Below are 18,646 nucleotides of genomic sequence, written 5' to 3'. Positions count from 1 at the left end.
TGGCTGGGGAGGGGGCGGGGCCGTGGGGCGAGTCCGGGCGCCGCCGAGGGGGGCGTGGCCGGGGGCGGGGCCGGGGCGGAGAGGGGGGCGTGGACCGGGGCCGTGGAGCGAATCCGGGCGCCTCCGAGGGGCGGGGGCGGGGCCGTTGCTGGGGAAGGGGCGGGGCCGGGGCCGTGGGGCGAATCCGGGCGCGCCGAGGGGGCGGGGTCCGGAGGCGGGGCCGGGGCGGGGGCCGGGGCGGGGGCGGGGCCGTGGGGCGAGTCCGGGCGCCGCCGAGGGGCGGGGCCGGGGCCGGGGCCGGGGCCGGGGCCGGGGCGGGGCGGGAGCCGGGGGCGGGGCGCGCGGCCCTCTCCAGCCCGGAAGGAGCGGGAGGCGGAGCCCGGGAGTGCGAGTCGTTCCCACGTGAGCGGCCGGCGGCGGAGTCCTCGCGTGCGGCGGCGGCGGGCGGCGGGCGGCGGGCGGCGGGACGGGAGCCTGGTCCGGCGCGCGGCGGCGCTGGGCTGCGCCCGGATGCGGCGTTGGCCCCGGCGGCCGTGAGCGCGGCGCCTCCGTGGGAGCTGCCCCCCCCCCCCCCCCCGGCGGCATGCGGGCGGCCGACTCGGGCACCTGGGAGCGCGTCCGCCAGCTCGCGGCGCACGGCGAGCCGGAGCCGTCCTGCGGGGCGGGGGCCGGGCCGGGGCGCCCCCCGGGGCCCGCAGCCTGCGAGCCGGGCGCGGATGGCGACGGCGGCCGGCCGGGTAGGTGCGCGCGGGGCGCGGAGGGCGGCGGGGCCGAGGCCGGGGAGGCGGGGGCCGGGCACGCGGGGGCGCTCGGGGCCGGGATCGCGAGCGCGGGTGGCGAAGTTCGCGCCGCGCCCCGGGGTCGCGGGGTTCGTTCCTGGGCACCGCGCGGGCTTTCGGGGCCCCCCGCCCCCCGGGCGAGCTGCAAGGGGCGGCCGAGGCCACGCCTGCCGTGGGATCCCGGGGCCCCGAGACCTCGGCCGGGCGGCGCGGCGCGGGGGGCCGGGGGGAGGCGGGGCGCCGTGTGGCCGCACCTGTAGCGCACCTGGCCGCCGGCTGCCCCCGGGGGCGCAGTGATGGGGCCGCGCGCTGGGGCTGAGCGCGAGGGTCCCTGTGTCGTGGGCTCGTCTGCCGCAGGCCGCGGACCGCGTTTTAACGTTGGAAATGTTGCGAGCGGGTGCGCCCCGGCCAGTCTGTCCCGGCCCCAGCTGCGCCCCGCCCCCCGCAAGTGACATCCTGGGGAGGGGGGAGGGGGAGAGGGGAGGGGGAGGGGGCTGCCCTCAGGACCCCCAGCATCCCCTTGACCCTAGGAGGAAAGCTAGACGGAAGATGACTACCGGCTCCCAAGAAGCGTCTGTCATCATCAGTTTGAAGTTTGAACACTTTTTTCCAGGAAAAATGGGGGACGGGGGTGGGGGGGGGGAGTCCAATGGGATTGTTCATTAGATCTTGAGTACCTATTATGTTCCAGTAACTTACGTGCCGCGCCTCCTTAAAATTTTATCACAGTTCTGGGAGGGAAGTTGTGTTATCTTCATGAAGATAAGGATAGAAAATGCCAGAGTTTCAGCAGCTTGCCCAAGGTCCCTCAATTTCAGATTTTCTCCGTCAGTTGACACGGGAATGCCTCTCCCAGACAGCAGGCTTAACCAGCTGGGAAACACCAGGCTTATTTACCTAATAATTATTTCTTTCCTATGAGAAAAAGCCAGCAGCAAGGCCCCCTAATTCCAGGCTGCCTGCATTGGTCTCCCAAGGAGACGGGATCCTGAGGATCACAGTCGTAGCCACGGGAGCTGGGACCACCAACCCGTTGGCTGTGATTAGCCGAGCTGCCGCCGATGTCCTGGAGCCACTGAAGTCTTGGGTCACCAAGTGTCTAGAAATGGGACACGGACCCCTTGGCCCTGGGGCTGGGCCTGCTGGAGACAGTCCTGCTTGCTCCCCGGCTGCACAGAGCAGTTAGAGCCCAAGACATCTTTGGTGTAAAACAGAGCAGGTGCGGAGAGCGAGCAAATAGGAGGGCCTGGCAGGTTGCTTAATGTTTGTGAGACTCAGTTTACCCATCCAAAGAGTGCTCGTAATGACTAATGTCCGCTAACATTCTGATCGTTCAAAAGCTGGTGTCTGCAGATCACCTCGTTCGTTCATCGTCGATGTTCAATAAAAGTTAGCAGCCTCGCTTGTGGGGCACCTGTCCGTGACCCTGTTGACCCAGTGTCCCATTAGGATGTGATGCTGTCTGTTCCATCTCCGCCCTCCTGACCTGTGTCAGGATGAGATTTGTCTTGTCTGTAAAGTACCCCAGTGACCCAAGGCTGACTGTTGTGCCAGCGGGGGTTGTTATTATGTAAACATGTCGGAGATGGCTGGGTGGAGAGAGATCTGTTTACTTCGTGTCTACATAGACTCCCATTTGTGTATTCATAATAACAATATCCTAATGACATGGTGTAGCTGAGAAACGCCTGTCTCCAAGGTCTTGGGGGTGGTGGTTATTCCGATGGCCCTGGTGGGATCCCTTTAGGGCAGAGAGCAGTGGAGATCTCATAATTTACAGATGGCATCCCTGGCGTGAATCAGGATCAAGCCGGCAGCTAAACCAGAAAGTTTTGCATCCTCTCTCTTCCACCACCCACCCTTCATCCCCTGGTTCTTAAAGATCAGATGCAGCTTCTGAGAACTTTCACAGGTGGCTGGGCACTGAGGTCGGCCTGTCATGGTCGTGGTTTCTCAAACCTTTGGCTGTTATCAGGGGTTTTCCTCTGGGAAGCCAATGAGAGCTCTTCAAGCAGAAATTATTGTTGAAATAAACATTTCAGCCAGGCTGTGAGGTGACTCGTCCCAGCATCTCAGCACATCGGCCCCCCAGCGGGGTGCGATGTTCAGTTGAAGGAGCTCAACGGTGCCCTGTTGGATGGCAGAGTCTGGGGATTGGCACTCTCAGAGGTGTGGGCAAGGGGGAAGCGAGAGGGGACGCTGGCTTGGCAGGATGGAAGGCTGGACACCTTGACATTGCTCATGGAGGGTATCCTGACATCCGCAGGGTGACAGGCTCTGTGCTGGTGACAGCTCCGGCCTCCAGGGTGGGGCCCCTTCCCAGAGAGGTGGCCGTTCTCCATGCACAGGCTAAGGACCAGAGCTGGAGATGCAGAAATGAGATGTGTTCAGTCTGCACCTGGTCCTGCCTCAAATCTCTGTGTGACCTTGAGATACTCAGGCACTCCGTTTACTGGTGGCACCGTGGGAATAACTCCACCTGAGGGGAGGTCATCCAGAACCACCACCACCCCCCAGAGTAAACCAGGTGCTCCCTGAGAGTTCTTAGACTGCGATGTGACTTACTCCTTCTCTGGTGGTCTGTTCATTCAGTCACATTTCTTGAGCAGCTACTCCTGCCAGGCCGTTGTGGCTGCCAGGGATGTGTAGTAGCAAAGGGGGCATCTGCAGCCCCTGTTTCCATGGAGCTTCTATCTGTGGGAGGAGATTTCTAGCAGGCAAGTACACACAAGATGTGTCAGGAGATGGCAAGTGCTATGCAGAAAAGTAAAGCCAAGTGAGGGGGGCGCCTGGGTGGCTCCGTCCGCTGAGTGTCTGCCTTTGGCTCAGGTCACGACCCCATGGTCCTAAGATCGAGCCCCACATCTGACTCCCTGCTCAGCGGTGAGCCTGCTTCTCCCTCTCCTCCCTGCTCGTGCTCTATCTCTGTCCCTTTCTTAAATCTTTAAAAAAAAAAAAAAAAAGCCAAGCAAGAGATTAGCATGATGGCAGCGGGTGCCAGTGAGTATTGGGGTAGCGGGGTCAGAGTGAATGACGTGAGCCGCCCGGGTGCTGAGTCCCTAAGGCTAGAGAGAGTGCTGCTGATCAGCTGAAGCCACCAAGTCATTGTTTAAAAGTTGTTGGTAAGTTAGAGACTGGGCACTCTATCTGTCCCCGTCCTCCCCAGGCTTGCAGGCCTGGTTCACGTGCCTCCTTATTAAGCTTTTCTCGTAACCCCGGCTTGTAACATCCCAGGACCTCATGGAGCCTCTTCCAGCCTCCACCTTTTTCTTAGCTATTTAGGTTCTGATCTCCTCTAGCTCCTCCCCACCCCCCAAGCCGAGGCCACCAGGCCCTTGTGGATCTGTGTCCTGGTTCCTTGTGCTGAGCTGTACCATCCCAGGGGCCAGGCATGGTGCTCACCAAATGGGATGCTTTGTCTTAATCAGTCCTCCAGGGACCCCAGCGGGGAGGTGCCGTTGCCAGTCCCATCCACAGATGAAGGAGCTAGTCTCAGGAAAGTTTACTAACTTGCCCAAGATCCCACAGCTGGTAGGTATCACAGCCAGGACTTGACTTTGTGGTCCCAGATTGTAGACCCCAAAGCACTGTGGAAAGCCCTCGTACTGATCTCTAAAAAAGTAGACTCACACTAAGTTTCTGGTCTGTTTTCTCTTTAAATTTTTATCTTTAAAAAGAGGGGGCGGGGGCTGTCCTCTCCTTGACATTCCTTGTTTTAAGCAAGTCAAGCATTTGCTTATCTGTGTGCCTTCAGCAATTTCAGCAATTGGTTGGGCTCATGTTCTCCCTTCTATAAAGGGTTTCTGCTGGGTTGAGAGTGAGATTAAATCTCCCCGCTGGAACTGGGGACACTCTTAGAAAGCCAGCCATGAGGTGGGCCTCGTGTGGGCATCCTTGGCCACCTGCGTGGGTCGGAGACAGCTGGGGCTTGGCTCTCCTGGCCAACCGGGAGTGAAAGCCGCTGCTCTTGAAAACAATTCCGACTGGCTTCCCTAGGGAGCTCTCCTGGGGCGCAGCACCCTCGTCCCATGTGACTGCTCAGAGACGGGTTGAACATTCCTCTGCCCGGGCAGCAAGTACGGGGCTCCAGCTTTGGAATCAAATGCACCCTGGTTCTGCTTACGAGCTTGTGTCCCCAAGCAAGTTATTTGACGCCCCAATCCTCAGTTTACCCACCTATAAAGGGGGATCGCGTTACCCACTTCAGAGTTCTTGGACAGGAATGCGTCTGGTTAGGGCGCTACCCGGGCCATGAGAGGGAGGAGGGTTTCCATTTATCCATTTATCCAATCGATGGGGTGTACGTGTGTGTGTGTGTGTGTGTGTGTGTGTGTGTGTGTGTGTGTAAAATGTTTTAAGTTCTTTGAAGTATGGGGATTTGATGAGATTGGCTGATTCTGCAGGACCCGTAGCGTAATTGGCCTTCAGGATAATCAGGAAATTTCCATAGTCGTCGTTACGCATGGTTTGTGTTCTTCCTAATACTCTAACTGGGTGAAGAGGAGGGTTCGCTAGGACCCTCCAGCCTCTTTGAGGGAAGAGTTCACTTCCCTGGTAATCATTTCAAGAGTCCCTTGAGTGCACGGTTCAAGGAAAACTGCAAACGTGAGCTTAGACCCGGCCCCTCTCCCCACCCCACAGCCAGTTGACAGACGTGGAGTCAGTCATGGTGTTTACACGGCCCGCGGCCCCGGGTCATTGGGGCTGGCCGAGCAGCACTGTGGGGATGCCGTGTTGGCTGTGAGTCACTAAGGGCCATAAACACTCCAGAGAGGGCGGCAAGCCGTGTTTACAAGGTGCGGGTGTGCGTGTGCACACCTGCGTGTGTAGTTACTGTCTTTGTGGACTTACCCCCCCGCAAATGCATTTCATGTCGAGTGTGTCGGGTGAGCGCCCGCCCAGGAGGGGGAAAGTCCGGCCTGACTCCTGTCCCAAAGGACCACCCCTCTGTGCCCCTGGGGGCAGCCCCCGAGGAGGTGGGGACTCAGCGCTTTCTCTCTGCTGCTTGGCCGCCTTCAGGGGAAGCCTTTGGAAGACTCTGGCCACTCCCCAGAGCCCCTGCCAAGTGGCGTCAGCCGCGAAGGTGCTGCCGCAGCCCCAGACTTAACAAGAAATGAACAGCCAGAGAGGTAGGACAGGTGCACGTCCGGCCCCGAGCTGGGGGGGCGGTCTCAGGGGTGACGACCCACCCGCACACACCCTCCGCCCATGTGCCGGGCCTTGGGGACCGCTTCGGGGAGCGCCCAGCACCCGGGGGCCCACCTGCAGGTGCAGACAGCCTCCTCCCTCGTCGCCCCTGGACCTGGGGGCGGGCTCGGGCGCCCAGCTAGTTGGGGCTGTAACTATCACAGGCGCGGAGCGTGTTCGGGACCTTTTAATTGTGCAGAAGCCCCGAAAGCCCTCCCTGGGGGCCCGGAGAGTGGAACAGCAGCTGCTAGTTCCCGTGCCTCCTGCCCGGACGGCGCGGCTCTGGCTCGCCGGCGCCCTGCAAACTCGGAGCCCCGTGCTCCCAGGCACAGAGGAACGGGCACTTGGGGTGGGGAAGGTCCTTTCATGCTGAAGCAGCAAAGCCCAAGAGCCGCCCACCACCAGGGCTTTGTTACCTGCCCTCCTGCTGGCTTCTCCTGTGGGACAGCCGGCCCCTCCCCACCTTGAAGGTGACACTGTTGGGGCTTGAAGCAGTGACCCAGAGTGTCGTAGGTAGTGGCTCCAGGATGCCCTGCCATCTGCCCCAGGACCTTTGCTTCTCCCTGTGGTTTCCATCATCAGCTGACAATTCCCTGAGGGCCACCAGGGCAGCGGGCGGTGGCGCTGGGGCTCACGGGACTCTCCCTGGTGGCATCTCTGACACTCCCACTTCCAGTCAGCCAGAGGCAGTTGGGAGGGAGGGCCTCGGGGCCTGGAGCTGCTGGGTCGGCTCCGGGACTCAGCCCCGCCCGTGTGCCCCAGCCAGAATCCAAAGAGGCCCGACCTGGGCAGAGTCCTGGCAGGGAACTTGCAGCAGGAACAGCGTCCGTTCCCGGCCCGCACAGGGTGAGGGAACAGGCCCAGCGTGGGGAAGGGACCAAACTGCAAGATGTCACGTGGTTTCCGGGGCCAGATGCAGAGACTCACAGATCCCCGCGGGTTCCTGGCCTAGGGGGGAATTTCCTCTTAACCCCCTTCCCTGATTCCTCCTGACTGGGGAGCGGGGCTTGCAGCCTGGGGCCCGCGGTGCTCCGGGATGCCTGCCAGGGTCCGGATCCTCAGGCTCCCCCTCTCTTCTGCCTGGAGGTCCGGGGAGGGGCCCGGGACTCTGTATTTTTATCGAGTGCCCTGGGTGATTTTGATGCAAAGGTTCCATGGACCTGACTTTGAGAAGCTCTTTGTCCTCTGCCATTCTGGCGTTGGGTTAATGTTAGAGCAAACGAGGAGGCCCCGTAGTCCGCTTTACCCCCTGCGTCCCGACCTGATCCTTAGCAGCGCGTCTCCCTTTCCAGGCAAGCCCCCCTCCCGCCTCCTGCCTGGGCACACGCATTCTCCGGATCCATTAGAAGGGGAGGCCTATGCCTGGCTGTCTTGTGCACCCTCAAGAGTGCCCAGGGGTGAGAGAGCAACTGAGCAAGGCTCTGTCTTTGCCCAGATCCACCTACCGCACACCCCACGCTACCACCAGCATGCCCGGGCCTTTCCCTCAGCCACTGTCCTATAAACCCTGAGCACCTGGGGGGAGCCAGGCACTGGGCAGGGCGCGGAGCAGATGGCGGGGATGCTCGGGGGAGCACTCTTGGCCTGTGGTTGGTTCCTCCCAAGCCGGCTGCTGGGGCCTGCCCCGCCGGCCCAGGTCGCACACCCTCCCTGCCCCCCACCTGGATCGTCGTATACGCGGCCGCCGTGTTCCGTCGTGCTTCCCCGGATCTGAGTCCCGGGGGTCAGGGGACTCAAATATAGATTCTGAGGCCGCCTCCAAGGTGGACTCAGTAGGTCCAGAGTGGAGTTCAGACCTTGCACTTTTTTTTTTTTCCAGTAAAATCTGCATAACAGAAAACTGACCATTTTAGCCATTTTTAGGTGTGCAGTCCAGTGGCATTACATGCATTCACGGCACGTGCAACCATCACCACCATCCGTCTCCAGCACGGTGGCACCGCCCCATCCTGTGCCTGTACCCGCCGAGCAATGACTCCCCGCCCCAGCCCCTGGGGACCCGCCGTCCTGCTTTGTGTTTATGCGTTTGCCTAATGTGGGTACTTGATACAGTAGCCACAGGACCCTGCACTCCTCCCAGTCTCCCGACAGACTATCCATCCCTGTCCCCACGCTGGGGGTCCGGGAGCCACTTGCGGAGATCCCCCGTCCCCGGGACTTTGGCTCCAGTGTTCTTTCGATGCCTTCCCTGAAACCATGACCACCTCACACGTGTTCTGGGAAGCCCTGGGGAAGAAATAAATTCAGTCACCTTTGCTCTGTGATTAAGTCCAGTACATTGTTCACACTCTGCCACCGTGATTCGTGAACCATACCTTTTTGTGTGTGGTTGGTTTCGTGTGGTGTCGCTTCCTTTGAAGGGGAATTGCTGGGGCTTTTACGAGTTTGTTTTCCACAGCATGTTTGTGATTATGAAGCTGACTGCTAAGGACTGCTCCTTGCCCTGGGGAATCTAGCACCGGCAGCCGACCAGAAGGAAGGAGAACCATCCTCTGGGGCTCTGGGGCAGACGAGGCTGCTGCCCCTGCCAAACTGGAGCCCCTCCTCCCCCCGGCAGGTACAGGGGGTCTTCAGGTGTGGGGTGGGAATGTCACTCTTGTGGCATCTTTTCTTTCTCTTGCACGCTGGGAGAGATAGGGGAGGAACCCCTTCTTTATAGAAGGGAAAACAGAAGCAAGTGCAATAGGATCTCTCCAGGCCAGAGCAGTTTGATAACTCTTTGCAAACAGGGAAGCGTCCTAGGTCTATATGTCTGTCCCATAGGGTAGCCACTGGATTTGAAACGTAGCTGGTATGACTTAGGAACTGAATTTAAAATTTTACCTCGTTGAAAAAGGCTCCATCCATGTGGCTAGTGGCTACTAGGTGGTGGGTGGGTGGTGCAGGTGGCCCTGAGTTAGGGTAGGAGGTGTTCCTGTGGCCCTGGCACAGCTCACTAAGCCTGAGAAATGCGTTTTCCCACTGTGCTGCTCTGAGGCCGCCCTGCTTGCTCCTCCGTCCGGCCCCTGGACCGCCTGAGTCGGGATCCCTCGGAGCTTATTGTGGTTTCTAAGCTCCTGGGCCCCCTCGCAGACCTGGACAGCCCAGAACCTGGGGATGGGCCCACCAATCTGCGTTGGAAACAAGTTCCCTCCAACGTGACTCTGACCCTCTCTGAAGGGTGAGGACCAGGCCTCCAGCATCTTCCATCTTGACTTCCATGGGTCTTCCCAGCCCCCAGTGACCCATCAGCACCCACGTGCCTTTGCCCCTTCCCCACCCCCCTATTCCCCCCCTCCCCCACCATAACCACGTGCTCCAGGCCCCGGGGTCCTCGAGATAAGGTGCCAGGACCAGTGACATCAGCCTCACCTGAGAACTTGTTAGTGATGCAAATTCTCAGCCCAGCCCCGAGCTGCAGAATCAGAAACTGCAGAAACTGTGGGCCTTACCTGGCCGCCTGGGGGGATACTGATGCGGATACGGGACTGCTCTAGGAGGCCCCTGCTACCTAAATCTCCCCCCCAAGCCCCCGTTCCGTCCTCCCTTCCCTCGCCTGCCCCATCACCTCCCTCTGTACCGAGTCCCACTTTCTCACCGACTGCCCAGAGCTGCCAAGACCTTTCTAAACCCAAAGACCACAGGGTGTGTGGCCACATGATGCGTCTGTCTTTGGGGGTCCTGGCCCTCCCCGAGGGGTGGCCTTAATGGAGACATCCCAGGGGAGGCCAGCAGAGCAGCGGCGTGCCCGTCCCCCGGTGTCCCAGGTGGTGGCCCCTGCTCACCCTGGGCCAGAATCTCAGAAGAGCAGAGAACCAGATGGGCCCATTTCCCAGGGGGTGCCTGGGACCCCTCTTGGGGACGGGGCTGTGAGCTCCTCCCAACCCCGTGTCCAGGGGCTCAGAGGAGGTGGGCACAGCTCACAGCCGTGCTCAGCAGACAGCGCGGATGCGCTTCACCTCCTCCCGGGGTGCAGAGAGAGCAGGGGGGGTGGGGGCCAGAACGTTCTCCTGGCCATGCTGCTCACCCGCTGTGGGACCCCCCTTCCTCAGCACACGCACGCCTACGCCTCCGTTTCCCTGTTTCATGAAATGCGATTCATGCACCCCCCGCAGTCTTGTCCCTCTGGGATGCTGGTGGGGGCAGCCCTGTGCCTCAGGTGACCAACTCATCCTGGGTTGCCAGAACTTTCCTGGTTTCAGTGCTGGAAGTCCCACACCATGACACCCCCACCACCACCAGGCCCCGGGCAAACCCGGGCAGTCGGTACTCCCTCGGCACCCCAGCGGGTCCTGGGACACTCAGCCGTGCCGGCCACGCACAGCTGTTGCTGCTGTATGGCAAGCGACCCCCGCACCCCAGCCCTGCACCCCCGGCAATAAGGCGTCACCTGCCTGGCCTCTGACCCGTCTACCTTCACTGGTCTTCTGGCCCTGCTCTCTCCCAGTTCATCCACATCTCTGGACTGATGGTCAGGCTGGTCGGGCTGACCCACAACTCAGATTCCAACTGAGCACCTTTTTAAAATCACATCTGCTGGTTTTTTTTAATTTTTATTTTTTGCTTAATTACTCCCTGGATAAATGTCATCTGATGGACGGGGTACGTGGGGCTGACAGGTTCCTACCGCCGGGGTGCTTGCACTCCAGACAAGGGTTTTCCTGTCTAGCACCCTTAACCTGACCCAGAAGGATGGGCTCCCTCAGCCTCACCCCGGATCTGCCAAGGCTCATCCACTGGCAGGTGTGCAGTACCCGCTCCGGCCTGGGTTTCGTGCTGGGGACCACGGACATCTTGACGACCTGCCTCTGGCTCCTGCTGAGGAGCTCAGCGTCTCCTCACTGTCCGCCGAGCCAGCCAGCTCACCACTCCCACCCGTCACCTTCTCCTTATTCTGTCCCCACCCCACACTGGCTCCAGCTGGCACCCTGTCCCGGGCCCCTGGCCCTTCTGCAAAGCCTTTCTCGTGGACGCCGCTGCCTCTGCTTAGCCCTTGCATTGCCACGGGCATTTGTCATCTGGAGCACAGCGTGGCTGTGACCAAGTCCTGCGTGAACATTTCTTGAGTGTCACCCAGGGCTCTCCTCCAAACTGGGACCTGTGAGGGGGCAGGGACCCCCATATAGGGCGCCTACACATCTGTCTCCCACCGTCTTCATCCGGAGCCCAGAGCAGGGCTCCAGGAAATGCTCCGACTGGGAGCAAACACGTGGACGTGGACGTTTGAGCTGCAGGACCTTAGCAGAAATCCAGTCTGGCCTCACCTGGCAGGTGGGGCGGCACCAGGAGAACACCTAACGGCCCCACCAGCAATTGTCTGGGTTTTGAGGGGGTCAGTAAATATATCCCTCTTCTCTTCTGGAATTGGGGGGCGGCGGGAAGATCGAGGCACCAAAAGGACAGGGCTAGAGTGTGACTTGGGTTGTGCCCCGTGGGCTCCTTGCCCTGTACCCCTGCCCCGGGCTTCGTTCTCACTCCGCCTGGGTCTGAGATGTGACATCATGGGTCCGTTTGTCTTCCCGGCTGCGCTGGTCCTCTGCGTCCGCGGGCCACTGTGTCTCCATAAACAAGTGTTTCAGTTTGTGTTTCAGTCTCCAGAGTCGTCGAGCGCGGTAAAGGCCCCGCCGTTCCTTTCTTCGTTTGTCCTGCAAATATTTGTGGTGCCCCTGCCTGGATCAGAATCCTGCTTAAGGGTCACGGCTGTGATCGTACGTAAAACACAGGCCTGCCCCAGACACAGCCCGCCCCGCTTGCTTGAAGTCAAGGATATTTTCAGAGGACGAGACACTGAAAACACAGAAAGGGTTTTCAGTGTCATTGAAAATTTCCTAAAAGGCCTTTCTGCCTCCCTGCTTCGGGGACATGGAGCCTGGGTGACCCCTTTTTTGGAACCAGGCTTCTGCAGACCCTTTGGGGTTTTACCTCAGAGCAGCCTGAGCTCGTGGCCGCACAGCTTCCCCTGCTTGGGTTCAAGAAAGTAAGAATCCGTTGCATTGCTGAGGCTTTTCATCGTTTGCTTCTTTGTCCTCAAACCTAAACCAGAGTTCTGGTTAGCTGGGCACTTGAGCTAGCGGGGCCCTGTTAGGAGAGGTTCGGCGGGCTTCTCCCCTCTCTCTGCTCCTCCCCCCTGCTCGTCCCCTCTCTCTCTCTCTCTGTTTCCCTCCAATGAATAAGTAAAATTTTTTAAAAAGAGAGCAGAGGTTTGGCTGTGTGTTTGAGCAGTTGCTGGGGTGTTTGAATGACCCAGAGCGCCGCTTCCCTGTCTTCAGCCTCAGGGACCTCCCCAAAGCCATGCGTCCCTGTGTGACTGCCCCTCCAAGGTGACTGGGCCTCTGTCTGCGGCCAACCCTGACGACCTCTGGGGCAGAGCCCTGCCCTCCTGCTGTCCCGAACGAGCTCTGCCTTCCTGCTTCCCCGGTCCTCTTCCCTGGGTCCTTTTCGGAGACTTGCTGTTTGCCAGGTCGATGACCCAGTGTCCTGAGCAGCTGGGTGCATAAAGGGCCTCCTGCTTCTCTTCCGTCCCCCACGTCCCTGTGAGGTCTGACGTCACCTGTGAACACTCAGGTGAGAACCATGCAGGGGAACCTGCTCCAGGGACGACTCCCTGGCAGGATGGCCTACGTTAAACAGCCCGAATAAATTAGGTCCATGAATCACCCCCATTTTACAGATGACGTAACTGAGGCACCGGGAAGTGGAGAAACCTGGCCCAGGCCTTGGAGCCAGGAAGCAGAGAGAAAAATAAGATTCAACCCAGGGTCCAGCTGGAGCCCCACCTGGAGCCCCACCTGGAGCCCGCAGTTGCCGTTTGCCCTCCTGTCCCCGCTGCTGTGTACTCTGCGGGGTCTCCTGTACCCGTCCTCAGCTGTGCATGGCACTGTCTGAAGTGAGCAGTGACACAGGGCCTGATCCCTTCAAAGGCCAGGCCCCAGCCCTGGTAGGTCGCTCCCCGTGGGTGCCTCCCTCGGCCGGGCCAGGCCCTTAGGAAGTGGGAGGGTCGTGGGGCAGCTCAGCAAACTCCAGCCAGAGGCTCAGGTGTGGTGAGCCCTGTACAAGCCTCCCTGACAGCTGGTCGCCTCTCGGGGCTGTGGGTCTTGCTGCTCTTGGCTGTAACACGTTAAAGATAACAGGTCGTGTTTCCCGTTGCCCCTGATGAGGCAGGGAGGCGTGATCGCCATCATTCAGACGGGCTTCTGAGGCTCAGAGGAAACCATTAAGGAAAAAATCAACTTTGTGTTGCTTGCACTTCTTACTGTCCTACCACTTGCACAGAGAGCCATGTAGCTGCAAACCTTTTGAGTTGCAAATAATAGAAACACAACTGAAGCCAACTCCCGCAAAGGGAAATCGGTAGCTCCACGTAACAGATAGTCGGAGGTAAGCTAGCTTCAGGCATAGCTGCATCCAGGTGCTCACATGCTATCATCTCGCAGCTCTCCACTCATCTGTTTGGCCTTTATCCTTTCTGGTGGTAAAAAGGACCCCCTAACAAGTCGAAGTCACACTAACCTTTCTGGGGTTCCAGTGCAGAAAGTCTTTCACTCCCAATATTTCCAGAAATCCCAGGACTGATTATCATTGGCTGAGCTTTAACCATGTGACAGCTCCGAGCCAATCACCTGGTCCAGTAGCATAGAATGCACTGACTGGCCAGGCCCGGGTCTGCACTGACTGGCCAGGCCCGGGTCTGCGGCCTGCCCTGGAGTCAGTTGGGGTGGGGGTTGGGAGCCCCCCGTGAAGCCCACAAGCTGAGAGTGGGGTGTCAGCCAACGGAAGGTCAGGGAGGGCGGCCTGGGAATGGAAGCCCAGTGGCGGGTGCCGGTCTGGCCCCTGCAGAGTGTGAGCTGATTCCTTCAGCAGGTGTGTGTCTGTGCCCGTCGCTAGGTGCCATGAGGGTGAAAGGAAGAGCCTTGGATGTGGATCCTGTCAGTTAAGGATTTTGCGGGTTTTCTTGAGCAGCTGCTATGGGCCAGGCCGCTGTTCTACACCCTGCGGAGGAGCTCAGGCTTCTCTTCTATTTATCATTCATTCTCTCTCCCTCTCTCTAAGGGCCAGCTCTCAGCTTCCTTGTCCGTCTCCCAATCATACGTAATCATGGCCCCTCCTTTTTCTCTCTTCCCTCCCTCTCTGTGTACCTCTTTTGTCACACCTGCTCCAGGTGGGCTTTGAGAAGGATCTGCTGGCCTCCTGCGCCTGGGCCTGGACGGGGGTTGGTGTGAGCACGCTCCCGCCCCTGCCCCTGTGGGCGTGCTCCATGCTCCCGTGGGGGCCTGCATGAGTGCATGATGTGTGATGTCCCCATTGCCAGCCTCTTGCCCCTTCCCCGGTGTTGCTCAACTCACTGAGGTCAGTGGCAGCAGCTGGTCCCGGGCACTCCAGATGGCATCTGGTTCTCTCACCCTCTCCATCGAGGGTCAGGTTCTCCAGGCTGCACGTGAAGCTTGGCCATGTCCCTGGAAAGCACTGATTGATCCCCCCCAGAGATGACCTGAATCCACACCCCACAGACAGATGCCAGCTTCTCACAGCAGGGTGGGGTGGGCAGCCGGAAGCTTGGGATTTAGAGGAAAGGGTGGTTGGCTTGCCTCTGACTGGCATTGCTCAGGCTGGAGCGTGAGGTCCCCAACTGACACAAGGACTGGACCCGGGGCTCCGCGTGTGGGGACACGGGAGGCGTGTGCCAAGTGCTTGGGGCCCCGAGGCCACACTTCCAACCGGGGGGACCTAGAGCAATCTCCTTAAGCCCTGTGAGCCTCGGTTTCTTCATCCGTGAATCGGGGATGTAGAGGTTTCGTGACGGTTAAACGAGATGGTTTATGCACGGTGTTCGGCTTGGGCCTCGGCCCAGAGTAGGTGCTCGTAAATATCCTTTGTGTGAGTTTGATACCAAAATGGGTGCTGGAGAGATACAGGCTCCCCGGCCAGACGCCCACATCGCCCAAGTTCAGGGTCAGTGATCAGTGGGAGACACAGGGTGAGGTCCTGGCCGGGGAGAATTTTCGGAGGTAGCATCTGCCGGGGGGACACGTGTCTGGCAGCAGCTTGTCAGAGACTGACGAACTGTGGGAAGCCCCCATCAGGGGCTCTTGAAGAAGCTGCTTTATTTTTCGGAGCCTCAGCTTCCTCATCCTGTAATGGAAGTGAGGAGCCCACCCTGCACAGCCTGACGGACAGTAGGTCCCTACTAAGTAAAGCCACTGCCATATAATAAACCATCTCAAATGGGTTGCAAATAATAAAACGTTTATTGAGCCTGGACTTGGCATTGGTGGTATCGGAAGCGTCTTCCCGCGGGGTCGGGTGGGGGTAGGTTAGTGTGCGCCCCCGGGCACTCTGCTGCCTGGTGGGACTCGGAGAGTCTTGGCTGTGACTGAGCTTTGAGCCTTGTTGTCCATGGCACGTGGTCGGATCAGGACGCTGTGCTGAGCGGTGATGACGGGAGGTATGTGCAGGCCACAGGCCGGGCGTGAACCCCGTAGTCCGAGGGGATGTGAGTTGGCCGTGGGGAGGTGCTCTGGGGCTTGATCCCCTTCGCAGCCTCAGGAACGGCAGGTTGCAGTGACAGTCACTGAGCCTTCGCCCAGCCCTGCATCCCGCGGGAGGGCCCTGCACCTGCTGCAGCGTGTCCCACCAGCGATGCTCTGGTGCTTCAGGTGAGAGAAGGTGCTCCGCTCAAAGCACTGCAGCTTGTTGGACGGACGCCGCAGGCAACCTCGAGAAGCCCAAGGCTGGCCACGTGGGGTCCGGCCACGAACCCTGGGAGCCTGGGGCAGTGCCCTCTCTCCCCAGCGCGCCCCCCTACCCTTTCCACCCAAGAACTCTCCGCAGCTGCCTTCCCGGCCTTGCTGCTCTGCCCCTTGGCCGGGTTCTTGCAGTCCCGTCAGTGCCTGGGAGAGGGAACCTGACTGGTCCCTGCCAGTGGTTCGGCAGACCCTGGATCAGGTGACTGTCCTGGCCCAGCTGCATCTGTACAGGTGGCGGGGTCCCTGGCCTGTGTAGCTGCGTCCTTCCAGATTGTGGGCAAGTAGGTAACTTCAAGAATTTGGGGCAAGGACGACACATTAACTGCTTCTGTCCGGTCGAGGTGCTCCCCCTGAGCTTAAATGCCTCCCAGGATTGGGAACTCACTTCCTTTCCAGGCAACCCCTACAGTGTTGGCTCGGTTTTAAGCATTCACCTTCATAGGGAGCCCCGAGTCGATCTCATCGTAGCATCCACCTGTTGGCCCGCATCCTACCAGGTGAAGATCTTCCACACTAAGTCTGTTTCGTTGACACGAGACAACAGCCGCCATGGCACAGGATCCCATACACCTCCCTGCACCCCAGCTTCATCCCCCTCCCCCCATCTCTCTACCCAGTCAGGACAGAGCGGATTGTGCTAGGGGCAGGGGGTGGGCAGGACATCTTGCCTTGATCCCCGGCCTGACCAACCTCACCTCTCTCCTCCCCCTCCGGGCACCCTTTCTGGCAGTAGGTGAGAGCCGGTGGTGCCAGAAGCACCCCTTGCTCGTCTAGCAGTGTCCCCTCACCGAGCTGTGTGTTCCGTCTCTCCTGTTTGTCGAAGGGGACTCAGCAGGGTCCTGAAGACATGAGCAGCACCCCCTGGGAGCAAGGCGGCGGGGAGGCAGCTAGAAGCTCCACAGGATGCTGTTAGGACAGGTGGGGCCGGGGCTGTGCACTTAGTACACCATTCTTTCCCCTTTTCTGCATTCCCTCTTTCCCCGCCCTGCACCACCCCCCACCCCACCCCCCCTTGCTGCAGCTCCTGGTTCAAAAGGAACCAAAACCTAAGCAGTGACAAGTTCACATACGTCTTTTGGGGCCCCGTAGGCAGCATCCGTGGCCAAATAAACAGCCACTTGGCAAGAGGGTCCTGTGAACGTTTTCAGGCAGCCGAGGGATTACAGAAAGGGGAGGACAAAGGTGGAGGAGGAAAACAATACTTGCGGGCCAGGTGACAAAGGAGATTGAGTTTCTGCCTGGAAATGTTTGAGTCAGCTGCCTACCTGCCAGGCCAGGCCGGGCCAGCCCAGGGTAGGGGTCTGGTTGTCCCCCTCCTTCCCCCCAAAGGAGCTTTTTGCAGGTGTGCACACAGAGAAAAAAAAAATGCTCATTTGGAAGGAGATTTACAGCTTTCTCTGGGGATCAGGGGCACAATTTCCTGGGCACTGGGGGGTTATCCCGGGTTATTTTTCACAAGTACTGAAAGGATCTTAGCTGAACACCCCTCTGGCCTTGCTCCTGGCCGTTGCTGGAAGCCGTGCTGACCTAACCGCTAACCTGCAAAGGCACCGGAGGGGTGCTGTCCCCCTGTCCCTGGGCCTCTTGGGTTTGAGCTTCATCGTCCAGGGCCTTTGGCTGAAGAATAACCAGAGCTTGCGTTTGATTTTTTTTTTGTTTAGTTTTGTTTTGTTTTTGATTCCTGGAATGTCCGCAGCTATGTGCCATCCACCCCTGACGGGGTGACCTCACTGGCCTGGCTGGTGACCAGCCTGCAGTTCCAGGGGGAGATGGCAGCGTGCCCACAGGACACGGGGCTTTTTCTTATTACAAGTCAGTTACAATGCGAACACCTGCTCCTCGTTAGGACTCTGCATTTGGCCTACTTTCTGCCGCTTTGTCCGACCGTGGACGCACAACCCGTGGCCTGTGTGTTTGGTTTTGTTGAACACCCCCCACCCCACCAGTTCGCTTCACCCCAGCGGCACGTGCCCTCCTTCATGCGGCTGTGAGCCATCAGACCATTTCAGATGTGTCAGCAAGGGGGTCCCAACCCGAGGCCTTGGACATTCCAGGTTTGGAGTTTGTGGAGTCGAAAGAGAAAAGATCTAGAAGTTCAGCTCAAGGGAGTAGGGCGGGAGGAGGCTGGCTTGGACTGCGATACACGGACCAACAGAAAGCCGTTGGCCCGCCCCAGGCCGCTCACGGCCAGGGTCTCTGCTCCAGCTTCCCATCGTTGCTCCATTGGGGCCGCACACGGGGTCCGCAGCAGCCGAACCTAGAACCCGCTGTTCTTCAGTTGGTGCCGTTGTCTCCCTGGTGCGGGGAGGCAGGGGAGGGTGCAGAAGAGAGACTTCAAGGAAAAGCACGTTTGGTCTTGAAAGCACCTCCGGCCAAGAGGGCGCAGGGCTGTGCGGCGAGGGATGGGGAGAGGGCAGCCCTGGCCTCCGGCATCCCCGGGCCCCAGCTCCGCGGGCCCCTGACCGTGAGCTGCTGGGACACATAACACATGCCTCCTGCCGGGAGGTGCTCCGGAAAGACCTGGAAGGATGCTGGTCCGTTCAAGATCCCCCTGTCCGGGTTGGCAGGCTTGTTTGTATTCCTCCAGGGAAAGCAGCCTGGGGGCCGGTCACTGTGGGTGAGAATTTCCGCATCGTCTCTTTGTCCTCCTGCTTCTTTTAAGTGGTGCCAAGGCGCGGTCATGTGTGCCGTCGAGCTGGGTGTGAGCCGTGCGTGCGTGTGCGAGCCCGTGTGCGAGCGTGTGGGGGACGGGGATGGGAGGTGGGGCGCCGTGGGGTTTTTTTTTCAATTTACATTTTTCGAATAGTTTCCTCCTCTGCTCTCCCAAGAGGCGGCATATGGAGTGGAGTAAGCATTTGACCTTTGTGAAATGTTGGTGGAGTGGGCCAGACGGACGGGGGGGACGTCGGGTGACACGCTGGTGGCCGCTCAGAGCAGGGTTCAGGTCACATCTCTTTC

At 59.6% G+C, this 18,646-nt stretch overlaps 1 protein-coding gene across 10 annotated transcripts in view; it reads left to right on the top strand.

Moving 5' to 3' along the window:
- Window positions 1-18,646, top strand: part of KAZN (kazrin, periplakin interacting protein) — a 1,012,902-nt gene that overhangs the window by 864,528 nt on the left and 129,728 nt on the right. The window contains exon 1 of one of the 10 annotated variants that reach the window (XM_038531944.1): window positions 350-402. The exons of 6 other annotated variants lie outside the window; for them this stretch is intronic. Coding sequence is in view for 1 of the 4 variants with exons in the window: in XM_038531939.1 (XP_038387867.1) it covers window positions 5,893-5,908 (16 nt within the window). In the remaining 3 variants the exon portion in view is untranslated. Of the gene's footprint in view, window positions 1-349; window positions 403-674; window positions 738-5,715; window positions 5,909-7,821; window positions 8,524-18,646 lie in introns of those variants that run through there. 3 more of the 10 variants (XM_038531941.1, XM_038531939.1, XM_038531942.1) reach the window with 3 other exon arrangements.

Source organism: Canis lupus, chromosome 2 (assembly GCF_011100685.1).
Source record: "Canis lupus familiaris isolate Mischka breed German Shepherd chromosome 2, alternate assembly UU_Cfam_GSD_1.0, whole genome shotgun sequence".
NCBI classification, from domain to species: domain Eukaryota; kingdom Metazoa; phylum Chordata; class Mammalia; order Carnivora; family Canidae; genus Canis; species Canis lupus.
The sequence above is the reverse complement of the archived record's forward strand: the minus strand, read 5'-3'. Positions and strand labels throughout refer to the sequence as shown.